Source organism: Dermacentor variabilis, chromosome 4, assembly GCF_050947875.1.
Source record: "Dermacentor variabilis isolate Ectoservices chromosome 4, ASM5094787v1, whole genome shotgun sequence".
NCBI classification, from domain to species: domain Eukaryota; kingdom Metazoa; phylum Arthropoda; class Arachnida; order Ixodida; family Ixodidae; genus Dermacentor; species Dermacentor variabilis.
In genome coordinates, this window is record NC_134571.1 from 140,624,189 (window position 1) to 140,643,783 (window position 19,595).

Consider the following 19,595-nt stretch of genomic DNA (forward strand, 5'->3'; position numbering starts at 1 on the left):
GAATGCGAAAGCATTGCTGTCCAATTGAGCGCCGCGGAGGGGTCCTTCGAGTTACGAACTCCTCACGGGCAAGCGAGCGCGTTGAGACGCTTGGTGCGTAAGGCACTCGGCATCTGAGCGTGGGGTCGTAGGTTCGAAACCCACGACCTTCAACGTTTTTCCTTTCGAATTTATTCTGCTTTTTATATGTTCATTTCTTTACAGTGATTTACTGAGGCGAAGTTAGAACGCAGGCAAGAGCTTGCGCGGGCAAGGAACGCGCGGATAAGATAAGGCTTGCTTGTGAGAGAAGCTGACGTGGCGCAGCTGTGGTGCCCTCTCCCCTCACGCAACACCTGGAGCGCCCAGTAGGTGTTCCCTTTCGCCCGCTCTGCTGTGTCGAGGCGCAGTCGTGACGTGGCGTCGTAACCAATGGGAATTTAGGTGCCGTTTTGCCGCCACAGACGCCGGCTTTTTCGCTCAATGGGCCATTTGGCGCGTTCGCATCAATACGACAAAAACAATAATTTCGGTTTATTACGAACCTGAGTTGTGTTGTAGTCACCAAAACCCCTTCAAAAGATGCCACATGATGTCATTTTGCCTGCTACTAAATTCCAAAACTACGAAGAGCGTCTGGAAACACATAACAGACCGCAACCTGTTATTTAATTTTTGTACCGTGTGATAATTTCCTGGAAACGCTAGTGGCAAATATGTACACAGGATATTCCAGCAGACATGGGCCAAGCTGTTTATAAGGATGCGAGACACGACGATGGGACCGACAGTATACCGTCAGCAGTCGCTTTGCTTAAGCTGCCTGGGGTATTATTTGTTATCGTTGATTAGCCCAGTTGCCAAAATAATATTTACTGCCCTTATTGAGTATATACACAATTAACGGCCAAATAATGCTCCCGAATTAAAATGAAAATGCTAAATAAATGTGTTCGTACCAACAAGCCCGGCTAGCCACTATTCTGAAGATCATGTTCAATAGTTCCACTCGTCTATGATTTTCGTAGGTATATTTTTATGCGTTTAAATGTTGTGGGGAAATTTACGAAACAAATGCGGAAAGACCGCCCTCCCACACGTGTCGCGGGCGCGGCATCAGCGCTCTCGAGAGGTGTTTTTAACTACTAATTACATGAAAAGTCTGTTTTTGTGAGGACACCAAAGTGATAAGACGTCGGTGCAACCGTTGGCTGCCGAAGGGCTAGTGACGCTGCGAGCTAGTGCACTGCGCACCGGCTTAGCGCAACGACAAGAATTACCATTTCTCAAAATAGCAGCCGAATGTTACGTCGACGCCTTGTCCCTCTTACGGTGTCGCCAAGCCAGATAATTTAATAGAGTTATGTTGAATTCCAATGGCGGAGTCGGAGCAAGTTTTTCTGCTCGTTTCGGAGCAAGTTTGTTCCAATGACGGAGTGAGAGCGGGAGTAAGGTGTTGCAATGAGAGAGTCGGAGTGGATTCAGAGCGGGAGTCACTCCGTGGAGCAGAAAAAGATGCTCCGCCAAAATCGGCGGAGTGGACCGGAACTCTGCGTGACGTATTTCCTTTACCACGTTTGCCTGCTGGGAGGCGCCACCGGTCACGACTCGCTAGGAAGCAAAAGCTGCTGCAGGCTTGGCGAGATATCCATTCCGCACTTTTAAAAAGGCAACAGGTGAACGGCGCTGAAGAGACAAGTAACCGGTGCGGCGGTACTGGGAGCAAACAGCGGAAGGAAATGACAACACGCAAGGTATCCTGGGTAACTCGGTGATAGAACTTCCGCTTCCGCCTTGCTCCGGCGGCGCAGGTTGTGTTCCACTCGCGGATCTGGAGGCGTTGCTCTGCGCCAGAGTCGAGTGCTCGCTCGCGGAGTCCGTCGGCTGCTCCGACTCCGCCATTTGAATTCAACATTAGTTGTTAGAAACCTTTTACGAGGTCTCTGCGGTAGAGCACGCGAAGCACGCCGGTGCGTGCAAACTGGGCGATTGTTCCTGCTGCGAGCGTCGGCGAACGCGGGGCGCAGCGGGAGATGAGAGAAGAGAGGGCGAGGAGCAAAGGAGAGGAGGGTGCAGCGGAACCATCAGGCGGAAAGCGGAGAAGTGGCGAAAGAGAGAAGAAAAGCGTTGTGGCGCGCAAGACGGGCTTTTCGGAGGCAATGGCTGCGAGATGGCGCCACAGTAGCGCGCGTCGTCTGCATGGAAACAAAGCGCTACGCGAGCGGAAGTCTGTCTGCGGCGGTTGCTGTGAGTCGCACCCGCGCGTCACCCACGTGCTGCCTCTCGTGATCACCCAATAAGCGAGGTAGTCGCGCCAAACTTCGCTCCGTTTGCAACGTGCCGAATGAGACAGATTGTCCGCCCCAGCCAATATATCGCGAAATGAAAGCACGTATAGAGCTCCGTTCTAATTTCGCAGTAGGAAGTTTCCTAATCATCGGTGAATCGCTTTTAAGGCGAAATGCTTAGATGGCTCATCGGTCGAAAAATCCGACGACCGTCCGTCGTTAAGGTACCTAAATTCAAGCGCGTGCGCTAGTATGCCATCAATTTCTTTATGAATAAAGAGCTCAATTATGTCTGTTCACATTGAATGAACGTCTTTCTAAATAATCAGTGTGGCCACAAAAGTGCCTGCGTGTGATTTTCCCGGTTTTGTTCATATTTGCCGAGCAATGTACACGTGTCTTATGATGTTTTGAGCAGTATAAAGCACGCCAGCGAGAACGGGAAATAAACTTGTTGTTGAAAGTTAGCGCTGTGTGTTTGTCTAATTTGCCTTTCCCTGTCCCTATCATCCCGCCTGCGCCCCAAGAATATAGAAGGCACGATATATACAAGTCCACGTAGCTACCCCTGGTCGATTAAAGTGCTGAAAAAATCCATTCAATGAACCGGCGTATGCCTCTTAATGGTTTCCATAGACTTGCCAAGACCGTTCTAACCTGCCAATAACAACTCAGAACCAACGGGGATATCTAGGTGACTGAAAAAGAAAAAAAAAAGCAAGAGGCAACAAGTAATGGGAGCTAGAAAACGCATTCCAATGAGAATGCCAAAGTAATGTAACGAATCCTTCGTGAACGCGCAGGCTTTCACCTTCAGCGTATGCTAAAGTTAGTCTCAACATTTAAATGCACAAGCATTTCTGCACTTACCAAACGAGAAAACCGTCCGTCCGTCCGCATGTAAGACGATCGCTTTGAAGATGGAGCCCGCAGCAGCGATCGAATTTACCTTCGTGCTGCCTGTCGCTTCAACGCTTACGAAGCGGCGAGAACATAGCGCTCATGGAGATCTCAGCTCCCGCCGCACTCCGCAGACCGTTTACAAAGTACGGGCCCGCGCGTCTCACTGCAACGCTAAGTAAGCGGAGAGAACACAGCGCGCCACGCTATCAGCAGTAGGTACTCTCGGTCGGCATCGCACATTGCTTTCAATATACGGCCCTGGCCGCCGTCCCAGACGTAGCCGGAGCATGGTTATTCACGGGTTCACAATGTGCCGACGCGGATGGATAATGCTCCCAAGAGCAATAGTGACTTATAGGGATCGGAACGTAATAGAATGCGAAACAGATCGCTCATCCGAGTAGAATGCGAAAGTATTCACCCAGCGAGACCCATAGGAAACGTCCACCTTTTAGAAGGGACTTAAAGCGTAAGGAAGAATTAGCCGGTCGGCGGTCGAAATAAGCCAGATACGTTAAGAGTGTTGGTGGAGGAAAAGCAGGAAAGAAATTGATAGGACTGGTTACGTTACAGACCTTTGTACATATACAAGGCAGATATAGAGGTTGTATGGAAGAGAGAAATTACTAAGGAGACAGACAAAATGATGGACTGATAAATATCTACAAATTACTTGATTAGCTCAAGCAGGCTGGTTAACTATTTGATGAGGCTTTTTGGTTGGATAGTCGGTACTGAGTATTGATTATCGATACCGATAATTGTTCCGATTAGTCGTCGTAGCCTTCTCGTCCTTGTATTTTCGCGCTTTTATTCGTTCGTTTGTTACCGCCCCGTTTCGAAGGGGATGCCAATAAATCATCATCATCACCATCACCAGTGGCGTAGCTCGGCGGAGAGAACAAAGCCCTTCGCTACATTCCGAAGATCCAGGGGCTTTATGCAACGCAGCACACTAGCGCCGACACGCAAAAAAGGCAGACATAACCGTTGCTTATCTCAGAAACTGCGCCTTTGTCACCTTCTATCTGCTAAATTCTCTCGCTGTGTAAAGCTTCGGCCAATACTATCGCAGTGCGGCTTCCACCACTGCACCAATCCAAGCATCAGCAATACGTGGCCTACCGTGGTCAGTATTCACAGGAAATAACGAAAAACGAAGGCAATAATACCTCAGACAAACGATATTAAATATACTGTGCTAAATACCTGATGTTAGTAGGCATATTGCAATGTTGCAAACAGAAACCTCCTTAGTAACACTAGCGCACGTGATTGAAAACAGTGACACGTAATATGACGTTAAAGAGAAGAGTGAAATATTTGTCTTTATTCAATATTCCAGCCGTGTCATTGAAGACAGGCAGCACGCACGTAAAGACATAAAACATTCTGTATGCAAATTTATTGTTTGCTGAAAGTAAGTAAGTAAGCGCATTTTGTGTGTTAAGGTTCGAACACGGATGCTGAAAAACAACAGACAGTCACTTTTTATCTGTCTTTTGTTTTTGACCTGCATTCGTGTCGCTCAATAGTTGCTGTGCAGAATGGAGATCAAAAGTCGAAAGGGGGACACTCGTTTCTTGCGTTGTCCGAGCAGGTGCATACAGATTACAATCGCATGCCAGGTGAGCAATATACCTGGCGTAAAGGATCGCTTACCAGTATTTGAGTTACAAAACACCGACATCAGGCCATCAAGGCCCCCTAAGCCTTAATAATTTCTCTCAAACACCCACAGGTGAACGCTTCTTCTCTCGTATACCTTCGGTATCGAGTGAAAAAACCCAGAATCTCTTCCCGCAGCATTGGTTACTATACGTACTAATCTAGACATTCACAGCGCATAGTTAATGCTAATGCATTCAGAACAAAGATATGGGCTCCCAACGTTTCCTGACTATACTGGTTCGAAGAGTACCAGCAGTGTTACGCGCATTTTTCATCGCAACTTCGGCTAGTTTCACCTCTTTTACGGCAAGACGCCAATCAATAACTAGCCCAAAAGGAAGGAGGCTCTAACGGACGCAGTAAGGCTTCACGATTCCTTGTGGAGCACCTCACTCTACTAGGGTAACCTATTTCCTGCCCTAACTGATATTTACAGCACTGGTGGAGCGCTGGGAACTGTCGCAAATGCTGGGAAAACGACGGCGCTCGGGCTACGCTCTTCCTCGTTGTCGTAGTAGCCGCTAAACTCGGCGTGCTCCAGTCTCGGCTCTCCGGCGGACGATCTGTGCTGGAAGGTCGCAGCGGCGCTAGCCTCGCCGAACACGTCTCCGGGCACTTCGGTGCTGGCTATCTGAACCGTTGTTTTAGTCGTGACCGGCAGACACACCATTCGCGTCGTGCTCGACACGGTGGATCCCCTGCGAATGAACATGCGAACACCTCTTGGAACTGGGAAGTTGAAAGTAAAAAAAAAAAAATAATGAAATATACCCTGACGTTTTACTCGCCAAAACAGGGTCGCAATGGAAAACATATGAAGTAAAATGAACGATCGCAAGGAAGAACTTTATTGGACGAGCATTTTTCTTAGAGCCAAGGACCAAAGTGCTCGTGAAGGCGTCAATGTTTCATTGTCGAAAACGAAGGTGAGTGTAGGAGGCACCGATACAGTACTAAAATCACGTTTGCATGTTTGCGCTTTTGGCTGCCGACAATTGCTGCCAGCGCGAATGAGACGTCTGCTGATACAAGGGTCTCATAAGGCACATGCGTAGTTTTAATTTGCATCTTATCTCGGATTCGTTTCTTATGTCTATAAGTGATACGTTACTTTGATTAAGGAACATATACGTATCAGTTTTTGCATACTACATAATATGCATTCTTGGGCGGCGCACATACAAATGAAACACGAGAAAGAATACAGAACAAGCGCTGGTCCTTCGGCATTGTATATGTTTCTAACAAAAGTCGCGACAAAGCACTTGCGCCTGTCTTGCTGTACAGCTGTAGTTTCCTCTTTTTTAATGCTAACAGTGCTAATAAAATGCAACTCACCAAGCTTTATTGACAGCTTTTTCGGAAGGTCATGGACAGTTTACCTCCGAGCACATGCACCAGAATGGCTGCTACGATGACGTCTGTGCAAACTATATATATCTTGTGAAAGCACAGGCGACACACAGACGATTGTAAACCGACAAATTACGCGGCGGTTCGGGCATTACGTGAGACAGTTGTCTTCCTTGGTATCATTCAACAGTTGAGCTGTGCTCGCGCGCGTGGCGGCAGAAGCAGTAATTAAGCTCACCCGTTTCCTTCCGACTGAGGCCGACCAAACAGCAAGTTCGAGCAGTTGAAGTTGCTGTTCCCGGAATTACTTTTGCTCACGGCCCTGGTAATTTGGTTCACTGAAAGGTGGTAAAGAAGAAAAAGCTTCTGGCAGTTGTTTGTTCCGATGGAATGAATCGCCTATTATTTTGTGTTCAAAGGTGAATATTTGAGCCTGGACAGCCTTCCGATGATGGCATTATTATTATTACAATAAATGTAAACGCGAAGAAGTCGCAAACCACTGGAAATGCTTCCTTAGTTTCCTAGATTCACCTGCATTTGCAATAGTGACCTAATCGAAACTGTAAGATGCACATTCGTGACCAAAACCAGGTCCTTGTGCGGAAGCGCAAGCACGAAGGAAGCACGAAGGTGCCCAAATGACACGTAATTTGACATATAACCTCGCTTGTAGGAGTTATAGTTGTAATGTATCAAACACGAAGGAAGCACGAAGGTGCCCTAATAACATGTAATTTGACATATAAACTCGCGTGCAGGAGTTATAGTTGTAATGTATCAAATAGTTTATTATTTAGAAAGGGTCGCGAATCAGGAGCAACCACGCAGGGAAACGCGCGGAGTGAGACAGGATATGGTCGCGCTACGTGCTGAGCGTGCACAGCGCTGCCCTCTACGTATACAACCGAGTATAGCTGTTTAACGGGTGTTTAAACGCAATGTTTCATGGGAGGCATAGAATATGTATGACCCGGGACTACTAAACTGCGACAAGACGAGGCGATTGCGGAGAAATTACCTTTTTGAATTTTAAGACTCATATGTGTATGTCTACACCCAGGTCGCTATGAGGGGCGTTGTAGGTGAAGGAACCGGAATGTACAATGCTGCAGAGAACTCGTTAAGCGGCAGTTTCCTCATGGAGCTTCCGCATGGCGTTTACGCAAGGTGGTAGTTGCGGACGGGAGTCGATCCCGCACCTTAGTGCTCAGCACAAGAATGAACGACGCCTATGAGGGCTCTCAATCACAGGTGCCACAGCGTACTCTTTAATTTAACCTGACCGTGGGGCTACCCAGGCAGCACACCAGCAATGGTTCAAGCACGCTCCGATTCTGGCAGAAATTGATACCAATTCGCAACCAACCCTGGCATATTGGCAAATTGCCACCCAATCCAATGCTGGACCACAGTTAAAGCCAAGATTGAACGAATATTATGCCAATGCAGCAGCCATTGCGCTGCTAGCGTAGCACCAGCGCTGAGCCATATCGTTGCCATTATTAGTGTCAGTTTTGAGCCAATGCCCTTTCTTTGCATGACGAGTATTGTAAATACGCTCGCTCTAGTGTGCGCAGCCATTATTACTTCGAACCTTCTGCTAGCGGCATTTCTGATGGCACTTACCCCCATTAGCTACGAGAATTCGGAGTGGCACCCTCTCGCGAGTGACGTCACGGTCAGGACGCCGTTTGTTCCGGCTTGCTCGTTCCCTTCGTGTATGCTTGGGATATGGGTGACTCGAGCCGTACTTATTTAAGGATATGTCGGCTTCTTTCTGCTGCCATGCCTGAACCACAGTTCCTTCTTCCATAGCGCGCGAGTCGAGAAAATTTGCGGCTTGGATATCGCATGCTATGCACTGTTGAAGGGGTCTACTGGTATTGCAACGCATATATTTGCAATGCCATAAATTTTGCGTAAAAGGAATGTATGCACATTTAACACGCGAAGTTGTGTATGATGCTTCGCTAAACGCTTAACATTCCCTTAGTACTTAGCTATGAGAGAGATTGCACTTTACATGGAAGAAAAATCTTGGTAATTGGTGTCAACATGTTATCCGTGTTAGAAAGATGCTGCCCAGGGAAGCTGTGATAATGATTCTTATTACTCTGGTGAGTTGTTCTAGTTGAATGTGGCCACTTTATTAATGCGTAAAAGGAAGGGTTAGGCGCGCATTTCGTATGAAAAAGTTTGCTGCTACTTTCAACGCTCTCTAAAACAGGTCCACATAAAGTGAATTGCTCATGGCTGCTAAGACGATGGCGCGTCACGTAGAGAATTTACATAGTTCATTCACAAATACCATAGAATCAATCAGCTGAAAGAAAAGTTTCATGGTTAAGATCGATTGTCAATCAATTTCAAGCGATGAAATGCTTCATGGTGGCCCTCAGTAGCCTTTATCGACTAAATGGCACGTCCCCCATGCAGCGGTACCAACCGACTGTCGTTATGACGAGGCAGGAATTGTTCGCGAAACCCATCACTTCACTTCAACTTCGAATTTAAACCATGAAACAGTTTTGACAGCGCAAATTGCAATGCCTAAAGTATACTCGAGGTACTACAGCGCAGCTTAGGCTGTCTATAAGACGAAAATTCAAGCGCCTTCTGCCTCACCATGTCTCGATCCAGCGTTGTTTAATTATACAAACGGAGAACTATTCGCTTCGTCGGTACATAAAAGAGAAGCTCGCAAACCTTCATGAGGAAGACACCACAAGCCTTGCATATTTCACTTGATTTTTGACTGTCCACCACATGATATCCTCCAATATGTCCCATACTACTAATGAATGACGCTTCGGCTTCTTTCTGGCTACAGCCATACGGTCCGAAAGGCATATCTCACAAGAAGATTGGGGCCGAGCAGCCTGTGTCATTTCGCCAAATAGATTCATCATGTATATTCCTCAAGCAACGAGCACCAATAAATTGCCCAAGTGAGTTGAACGTGTAGCACGGAAAAGGGAATATATATTGGTACAATCCTTTTCGTATTCTGCAACAGCTGTAAGCCTCAATTAGCTTTACTTCAAATTACCGCCATTTAAAATAAACAAGTGAAGAACCGCCCAATTTTGAGAAGCAGTTAAAGAAGCAAGTGGTGCTGGTAGAATTTAAACTGCAACGTTAGTCGAGTCCTCGTGTCACTGCCGGGCGTTTCTGTGAAGTAATGCCAAAAATTCGATAATACCATGAACTACTCGTAGTGAGCAAACCTGTTTAAGCGGATTAAAATCAAGTTAACTGTTGTAGAAGTCATATAAAGCCAGCGTTTATGACATACTTGTTGCACCGCGGCAGGTATGGTAGCATAACTGGATTCTTATGTGCTATGTTATTGCGGTAGTCGATCCGCGCACGAAAAACTCGCAGTGGGCTGGTCTGAGCTCCTTCGGCTGGCACTGTAGCATCGCCTTTGTGAATGGTATTGTTGTCTAAGAAATAAGCTCTTTGAATAAATCTTCGTGAACGAAGATGTCGTAAAAATATATTTGAGACACGAACAAACGAAAGCACTGCAGAAGGCGCCCGGACACATCCCGAACTGCAGCAGACGACAGGTGCGAGACCGTGCCCTGAGATCACACGAGCGGCGCTCGCGTGATGTCAGGGCACGGTAATGACAAAAATTATGACAAAGATTATGATTATGACAAAGATTATGGGGTGCGCGGGTTCGGGTAATTCACCATTTAGTGGCAAGAACTGAGAAAAATAAGCGCAAGTTTCACTAGAATAATGCAGACAGAACGATAATTCGACAAGAAAAATCAAGTTACAGCGCCATTTATTGCTTAAGTATGGTAAAAAAGAAAAAAAAACATACTTGTGTTCATTTCCTCCTTCTCGGGATTGCTGCTTCCTGCATGATTGACATGGTTTTCGACTCCTGAGCTCTCTACGCGGTTTATTACAATGCACACGCTCTGAAAGGAAAGGGTTGTATACACATTTAAAATATTCACGCACAAAGATTCCATATAAAGGGTGTCCCATGTAATTTCAGCCAAGAATTTAAATATGAAAGGCGCGTGGAAGCGAATTGAACCGAACGCATACTATTCGCGATGTCCTATAGTAACTCAGGCAATTTATTGTTTTCCCCATAACGCAATAACTAATTAAGTTTAATTACTCAACTTTGTCTTATATGCCCATGCCTTATAAGCAGATTTGTGCAGCACCTTCAGAAACCGTTGATCGAGTTGTTTTCTGTACGATACGTCCCACGTAGTCTTTTTCTGGGTTGCGAAGGAAGCCCGCAAATTGGTATCGCTGTGGTATCGTGCTGCTCTCAAGCGTGCGTTCGGTGAACATGGTCGGCTGCATCATGACTGGCGACGGGGAAGCGGCAGGGCGTTATGATAGTTGTAGGCAGCTAGGCCGGCGGCTCCCGTCGGATGACGGCGCAAAAGCATGCTGCTGGCTGAGAATTGCAGAGGAGATAAAGAACGCCCTGCCGATTCCCCGTAGGGATGGGCCAACTTTTAAATTTCGGGGTGGGCCAAAAAAAATTTTGTGTTAAGCCAAGTAGAAATTTAAGCGTGGGCTGAGTTGAAGTTTGGGGGGTGGGCCGACTTGAAGTTTGGGGGGTGGGCCGACTTGAAGTTTGGGGACTTGACCGAATTGACATTTCGGGTGAGCCGAATTGAAATTTGGGGGTGGGCAAACTTGAAGTTTAGAGGTCGACCAACTTGAAATTCGGGAGTATGCTTACGCACACTTAGGCAACTCCACTGGAGCTTATGCATTATTTTTCAGTCGAATTTGTTTTGAATTGGGCTGCCACCTACGCATGAATAGGTTATTATTTGGTTTTCTCGCGGATACAGGCTATGTGCAGGGGGTGTTCACATGATTGCCCACGCTTGCTCGCACTGAAATTGCACAACCGTCCTATTCAGTTTAGCGACCACAGCAAGAAAGCTACTACACATTGAGAAGATAAACGCACGGACGGATGATGCACTCGCGACCAATTCATTACAAGAAGGCACGCTGAATATGATACCTGCAGTGCACATGCGCGCACAGGCAAGAAGAAAAAACCAAAACACAGAGGGTTGTGCCGCAACCAATACTAGAACAGATGGACTAGAATAAATCTTATCGTGTGGTAGAAAAAATGTCTGGAGTATAGAACGCGCCTCAAAGTTCCTTTTACATAAGTGTGTCCCATTCACACGGCTTTAAGAAGAAAAAGAAACTGCTCATAAACATCACATTCAGCATCCTCGATGCTGCTATCACGATTCAAAAATTTTTGTACACCACTGTGGTGCGCAACTGATCCAAAATAATGCGCCTTCATCGAATACTGCGGCCAGGCTGCTGGAGCCAAGGAGGAAGAGCGTGCCGTGCGCAGTGCGCGTGGCTGGCGCGCGAAGAGAATCGAGGAGGAAAGCGCCGCGTGAAGGAGAGTGGCGCTACTAACAAATCATCGAAGGGTTTTAGCTGTTGGAAGAAAAGGCTACTCCATTTTGCACCCGAGTAACGCCGCCGTTAAGTTCCGTTAGCAGCTAGGGTGCCTCGATGTCCTCCTCCGCAACCGCTGCAGATTTTGGGAAGGAGCAAGTCGAGGCACGCTAGCTGCTAACGCCACTTAACGGCGAGGTTACTCGGCCGCAAAAGGGAGTAGCCTCTCCTTCTCTGGCTAGGCGTCGCCAGAGGGCGCGGACTTGTCGCGCGCCTGTCGGAACGCTCCGTGGAGCAGTCTTGCGGGGCACCCGAGCGGGGCACCCGAACGGGCGAACTCGATCCTTCGAACGCGACACCGCTCGCGTGACTGTACACACGATTAGGCGCTGGTGTCGAGTCTGGAGGCGAACATATTCGCTCAATATCCGGTCGCGGTGAGTCGGACTTCATCGATTCGTCCGGACCCATCGGCATGTGCTATCGATAGTAAATCGGCTTAGTGGCATGGGTGTACGAAAGGTGCGATAAACGCACTTGTGATTATCTGCACTACTGTATTGTCGTTCCTTTTTCTGGAGTGCACGTTTGAGACCCCCCACAACATATAAAAAATGCATGACAATGAATGCGTGACCATTGTGGTGGATAAACAAACATTCCGTGATAGGATGAACGTAAAAAAAATTGTACGCATAACCCTCAATTTTAAAGCATTTAGTTCTGCACTATACGAAAGCTTCTCGTCACATAGATTCCAACGTGTGCGTTGGATGTGCATTTTGTTTTGTGAATCGCCTCTTGGCGATGTTTATCCCTACATAATGAATATTTCATATTGCTGTCATGAGATTTACCTCAACTTTGTTGATTACTCGCTTCAAAAACTACACGAGTTGCCCTTATTTATTTATCATGAGACTGTTCACTGAAGTAAAGAAAATTATGCGGATCCCACGCACTGTGGGAATCGATGTACGAGAAACTTTCTGTGCTGTTGGCTTTCATTGATGATAACTAGCAGTGATTTTGACGGCAAATGTTTTATTTTTTTCAATGTTTAGTCTAATGCGAGAGTGGCGAGCTTGTGTTGAACGTTACATTGCGTGCCCCACTACTGTTTGTCTGCGTCGTGCACAGAAGACACAGGGAGACGTGTTTGTTTGAGGCGCTGGTGTGCGCCATTGTTGATAACTTCTGAGAGGGTTGAGCATTGTCGTTGCCTCAGATGTCACATCGCATGGGGGCAGAAGTGCTAAAACGTTAATTGAATTATGGGGCTGTACGCGCCAAAACCACAATCGGATTATGAGGCATGCCGTGGTGGCGGACTCCGAATTAACATTGACACCCTGGTGTTCTTTAACGTGCGCCTAAATCTAATTACAGAAGCGGTTTTGTATTTCGCCCCCCCGTCGAAAAAGCTGCTTATCTGTCAGCTCGATTGATGGGATTCTGACACATTTGTCTCTTCGGTGGATCGCGTGGGTCTCAAATATTTCGCGCGTTAGGCGATTCTTGTATGTCTTCAGTAAAACTCTCGTTTGCAACCGCTGCACGTCGTACGTGCAAAGCCAGACTGCTTCCTTGGCCGATTCTGATCGAGCATGAATGTTCTCTGAGGCGGTCACTAACGCAACGCCCATTCTGTTCGATATACGAGGGACCACATGACAGAGGAACGCTGTACACAACATCGCTACGGCAATCGATGAATTTCTTCACGTGTTTCTTCTTTCACCTTTCGGTCGTCGCATCGTCTCTGTTGATTAGGCTGCATAAACCTGTTATATTGTTGGCTACTGAGAAAACAAGCCGCACCTCGGCCCTTCCAGCAATTTTATTGATGTGTTGTGAAATCTTATGAATGTACAGTATGACCGGGATCTTCGTAATCGTAAATTGTTCGTAATAATTGCAATCGTAAATAGGTGTGTGTAAATCGTAAAGTACGAATTACACACAACCTACAGACAAGATCGCGTCGGATTGTAATTTGAATATACGAGAAAACCTAATTATGTTACGGAAAAACTCAAACAAACCCCTTTGCCAGTGTTTCTAACATTCATAGACCGGCCACGGCGTTCGCCATTTGCGCACGCTGGTGCGTGAATATCTCGAAGTCCACGAAGCGGCGCGCCCGTCTCCTTCAAACACTTCCAGATGGCGCTCGCATCTGCCGCATCGCGGCCCACGCAAGAGGCCGCGTTTCTACCAGAAAGCCCACCTTCGTGCATAGCATTCGCCGCGAGCGTTTCCCGGTAAACATTACGTTTACATACGCTACCGCTGCCGGGAAGCTTGAGGAGCATTCACGGATCTTTGAATGCTAACGCGTTCCACTCTTAAAAGCGAAACTTAAGCGTCCTCCAAATTTTTGAAGGCATACAAGAATCACCTCAGGCGCGAAATATTTGAGGCGCACGCAATCCACCGAAGAGACAAATGCGTCAGCATCCCATCAATCGATCTGACAGATAAGTTTGACTACCCTGCACCGACTAACCACGTATGCATTTGCGTCAGTATATATGTTCTGTGTATTTTCAAATAAATCATGCGTTGATAGTGTGTGCTCTTGTTTGTTTCCTTTCTTGTCCCGTCCTCGCGCAGTACACCCGAAAGTTACTATGCACCAACAAACTCAGCTAAAAACATTTCTTTGTTTTACATACGTCGTGGAAGCTTGGCACGGCGGGATTCTAGGTACCTTATTGCGCTTAGTAGTCCACAACTACGGCCTTGGAAAGGCCGGACAGAATCGATCTAAATATAAAGCGCTTGCGATCTGCTAAACTGATAAAAGTAGGAATTCTCCGTGCAAATGGCACAATGGTCGCCTCACCTTGGCCACTGCGGACACCAAGAACAGGAAGCCTATTATTGGAAGCAGTTTGCCGGTCACAATGACGGCGTTCCTCAGGTCTTCCTATCAAGTGCAAAAAATAAATAAATAAACCTTCGTGCCGCATTAGTAGAATGGAGTCATCGCTATCAAGTCTAGCGAATGTGAGATGAATGAAAAATTTCGTTTCGTTTGGAAACTCGACTAATCTCTCCGCCCAGTGGTGTAGAAGTTAATATTTTGGCAAAGCAGAAATCTCTGGTGCGAAGCCGGAACTATTGCAACAAATGCCAAAGAGGTGGAAAACAGAATAATAAAACTTTCTGAAATGCGCGAAGGTACACTTGAGTTGGAGAGTTCAAAGAAGTCACACTGAAAGCGTTAAGATTTGGTATTGTAGGCGCAGAATCTTAAGCATTGTACAGCGCAACTTGACACAGAAATAGAGACCAGATGCGCACAGTGTTGTCTGAACTAGTACAGCACGCTTGAAAATGAAAAGTATCTCATGACCACTTCGTGCGTACCGAACGTATCCCTCAGAAGAGATAAATAACAGTGCCTCGAATTGTGGTGGAAACATGCTAGGCTGCTTACCTCGCAGTCGGCTCTTTCGGGTGGAATGTCGGAGCGGACCTGAAAAGTGAGACAAAGAAAAATCATTCCGAGCAACATGTCGCTGCATTCTTGTCTTCGTTTTGGGCGAAAAATAAAAAGTTACCTTCCTCGGATTCATGTATATCGTCGTGGGTCTCGGATATTCATGTTGTACAAAACTAAACCAGAAATGATCTTCTAGAACCTTTTCCTCAAACCTAAAGCAAGACGCACGCGGCAGTTCGAGACAATGTTTTTTTGAGTTGTTGAGAAAATTGACACTACTTTGTACGACACTGTTGTGTCATTATCGACGAAGAACCAACGTTGTTAGATATGGGGCTGTTTCGGGCGCCTACTTCGAGTTCCCCAGACCACATCGAATCGCAGCACAACTAATTGAGAAGCGCAGAAACGCGGAAAGCACATTCCAGAGGAGCGCTCGAGCAAACAAGTTGAAGGCCCCCACTCCGTACCGCCGGGAGTAGGTGGGCCCTCGGACAATGGAGCCCAAGCGTCCGCCCCCGTCCGCCTTTGAAGAGCGCATTGTAAGTCAGCAAGGCAAGACGGCAGAGAGCCGCCGGGTGTGACACCGCCGCACGGGCGCCTACCATTGGCCGAAAATGGCGTCATCTGAGCGGACTCTCCCATTGGCCGAACATGACGCGACTTCCAGTCCTCGAAGGGTTTAAAAGAAGCATTCCAGAGATTCCTAGAGCATTCCCCGATTCTCCTCTCTCGAACTTCTTGCCGCGGGCCGCAGCGTCCGAGTGGCTGCCGGCCCGTAATGACTGTACGACTGTTCATTGACGTCTCAATGTATATAATGTAAAATAACCCTCCCAAGTTTTTTCATCGCAAAGTCCGTCCTCAACTCCTACAACTGGTGGCAGCGGTAGGATCGCCTTCAACCCCTACAACTGGTTCGCAGCGGTGAGATCGCCTCCGAATGCAACAGCTGGTGGCAGCGCTACGGATCAACCTTCGTCGAGAGAGATCGTAAGGAACCGGGAAGAGCGAAGAAGAGAGAGCCTTCGTCGAAAAAGGTCTGAAGAAACTGGGAGTAGCGAAGAAGAGCGAGCCTTCGACCAAGGGAGTCCGGAGGAACCGGGAACACCGGACAAATGAACCGGGTGGCAGGGTGCTGCAACCGTAAGTGAGCGCGTGGTTTTTTTCCTTTTGATTCGCCAGACTCAAATGTTGTGTGTTCATTTTGATAGTTCTGGGAATCGGGAATTTGTTGCATTGTGTGTTTGCACAAATTAATTAAGGAAAACAGTTCTAAACACCAGTCGGGGCAGCTGCCATGGATTTTAGAAGGTTGACGAGGTTAGACTTATTGTTGGTGTGCGACGATTTGGGATTTGAGGCGGATGAACGGATGAAAACGCCAGCTATCATAAAGGCGATTAACGATAGTGGCACTGATGACAAAATCATTGAGCTTGCTTGGGAGGTGATACAGGAGCCACGGGAGCGTGAGCGTCGTGAACGTGCGCGTGAGCGTCGTGAACGTGAGAGTGAGCGTAAGCGTGAAGAGCGCGAGAATGAACGGAAGCGTGAGCTTCAAGAACTTACTCTTAGGCGTGAACGTCACGAACGTGAGAATGAACGCGAACGTGAGTATCAGGAGCGTGAGCAAAAGTATGAGAGAGAGAAGGCAGCACTGATCAAAGAGATACAGTATTGTGATCAGTTAATGGCACAGAGACAACGGCTGTCTGAGAATTCTGTAGGTAGTACAGAGCGAAAGAATGAGGCAGCATCGAGCGGATTTTCGCCAAAAGCCGACGAGAAGAGTAGTGCCTGTGAGATTGGCTGCAGATTCATAAGTGAAGGGAAAAGGCTAGCTGCTAACGATGCCTTAGTGGCAACAGAGGCCGTTAAAGGCCGCAGGGAGAGCGACGAGGTGCTGTGCCAACAGATGACTGTAGAGACCGCTAGGCCAGCTGCGAACAAATTGGCACAGTTACCGCGCGTGTGCGTCGCTTGTAATGTTAGTGAGGTTGCTAGCGAAGAAAAGGGTACTGCTGACCCGATAGACACGAGCACCCATGTAGAGCTAGATCTGCGTGCAGAAGTGAAGTGCGAGCTGAGCGATGCAGGTGAGGGTAATTCTCAGGATTGCGAGCTGCGTAGCTCAAGAAATACAACTGCATTGTTCAGGGATAGGTGCAGCTCTCCGCCAGTCTAGATAGCCTAGAGATGGATGATTTAATTAGGAATCATTCGGACCGTGCGCGTGAGACAGCGATCGAGACCGACGGGCTGTGTGTCGATGCACAGCGTGAGCTGGGCAATGCAGTAGAGGGCAGTTCGCAAGAGTGCGAGTTGCATAACTCGAGTAAAGCGTGCTGCATTGTGCCAGAGTCGGTTGAGCTGTCCGCCAGTCGAGGCAGAGAGAGTGTTGATTTAAATGAGAATCACTCAGACTGTGCGGGTAAGAGACTGATCCGGGCCGACGAAATGTGTACCGGCCAGCACGAGGCACGAGAAGGCGACATGAAAGCGAGTGCAAAGAGAAAACGCCATAAAAAGAAGCGCGGTAAAGACAGAAAGACGGTAACTAATGTAGCGCCGCCAAAGATGGCGAGAAACCCAAAAGGGCAGGGCGCGAGGAAAAAGGTGCGGTCGTCACGGACGATGTTGACGCATCCAAAACGTTCGAGCCACCGGTCAAAAGGAGACCGAGAAGCATGTTCTGCACGGACGCGGACAAAGGGCACGGGGCTGTTAAACTCCTCGTCGTTCCGTAGTTCTTTTCATAGCTCAGCGTGCAGTACAAAGAAGCGCAAGGTGGCAGGACGAGACCAGGTGGGGAGTAGTGACGCGGTCAATCGAGTTTGTGAGGAAAGCGGGGCGCCAGGACACAAATTGGCAGGAGACCGTAACGTCTTGGGGGAGCTGATAGTGAGTCAGCCCTTTTGTTGTTCCTCGGCAGCCAGAGTAGCTTTCAAACCGCGACCACCTCGGGTACGACTCAAACTATGAGTCAGACGTAAGCATTTGGAAAGGGAGGCCAAGAGCGCTTCCGTAGAAATGAAGTGTTTTGCTTTTTATTTTGAGCATAGGAAAGTTTTCGCGAATTGAGACTAGGATTTCTTTCAATGTGTAAGGTTTAAGCTTTGTTTATGTTTTTGTTTGAGAAGCTCGAGATTTGAAAGACGCGTTTTCTTTTGTAAACATGTAGTCTCGCGGGGAGTTCATTACTAAGTAGATCGGCTTTCTTTTTGAGTGTGTGAGTAACCCGAGGGTCAAGGTTATCGGTGAGAGGCCTATCATACCGCGCGTGTGTTTTAGTTAACCTTCTTTTTTTATATGTTTTTTGTTTTCTAAGGTTAACCGCGTGGGTTTTCAGTGAGTGCATGATTTGCACCGAGGAGCGTTCTTAGTTGCATTAGCGCTTGTCCTGTGTGGACGGAAGGAAGCAGATTTATGACTGGGTTGCTCGTGTGTTGAGGGCAGCCGTATTCTGACTTCTCTGATAAGTATGCGTGGAACGAGTTATTAAAAGACGCATTATTTTAAGGGTTTTGCGGAGTGTGTAAGTCCCGCAAGTTGAATTGCTCGTTTAAGTCACGTGTCCTGTAGGACTATCAGGGAAGAAACGTGAGTAAGCGTAAATGAAAAGTTTGCCTACAACGCAAGTACGCATTCTGTTTAGTGACCACAAGGCTAGCGTGCTTGTGATTACGTACTTGTGAGGTTGACCAGACTGTTCAGTGGCACCATTACGTGCGATAAGTACGCCACTGCGATATATTGGAAACATGCTGTTCGTGTGGTTAGGCCACTTAAGTTATGTTCGGCTGTTTTCATTTGTTGTTTGCAACGTCGACGACCCTTTGTTTTGCAACAACAATAGTACTCTGGTCTTGTCGGCATTCGGGGACAAATGGATAGCTGTTTGGAGGGGTGGTTGGAACTGTTTTGTCAAAATTGGGGAAATAAAAGATCAGGGTTCATTTTGACTCAGTAATAGCCTGCGCTTACACGTGGTGCAGCGCTGTGTTGTTTTGTTTGTTTGACGTGTGTTCTCCAGGGCCCAGGATCCCGAAGTTCGCCAAACGAGGCTCGACACCAATACCCTGCAGGTTCTTTCAGCGTTCCTCATGGCCGGCGAATTCAGGTCACCGGCCATTCAGAACAACCGGGGCGAGGACGAGCTGTTAGATATGGGGCTGTTTCGGGCGCCTAGTTCGAGTTCCCCAGACCACATCGAATCGCAGCACAACTAATTGAGAAGCGCAGAAACGCGGAAAGCACATTCCAGAGGAGCGCTCGAGCAAACAAGTTGAAGGCCCCCACTCCGTACCGCCGGGAGTAGGTGGGCCCTCGAACAATGGAGACCAAGCGTCCCCCCCCGCCCGCCTTTGAAGAGCGCATTGCAAGTCAGCAAGGCAAGACCGCAGAGAGCCGCCGGGTGTGACACCGCCGCACGGGCGCCTACCATTGGCCGAAAATGGCGTCATCTGAGCGGACTCTCCCATTGGCCGAACATGACGCGACTTCCAGTCCTCGAAGGG

The 19,595-nt window shown here is 47.8% G+C and overlaps 1 protein-coding gene across 1 annotated transcript in view; it reads right to left on the reverse strand.

The window, feature by feature from the left end:
• Positions 1-4,562: 4,562 nt before the first annotated feature.
• Positions 4,563-19,595, reverse strand: part of LOC142577985 (uncharacterized) — a 59,594-nt gene continuing 44,561 nt past the window's right edge. Inside the window, exons 5-9 of the mRNA XM_075687410.1 lie at positions 15,070-15,108; positions 14,473-14,556; positions 10,036-10,135; positions 6,433-6,532; positions 4,563-5,539 (exon numbers count right to left, since the gene is read on the reverse strand). Of these exons, the coding sequence (XP_075543525.1) occupies positions 5,272-5,539; positions 6,433-6,532; positions 10,036-10,135; positions 14,473-14,556; positions 15,070-15,108 (591 nt within the window). The 3' untranslated portion in view covers positions 4,563-5,271. The remainder of the gene's footprint in view (positions 5,540-6,432; positions 6,533-10,035; positions 10,136-14,472; positions 14,557-15,069; positions 15,109-19,595) is intronic.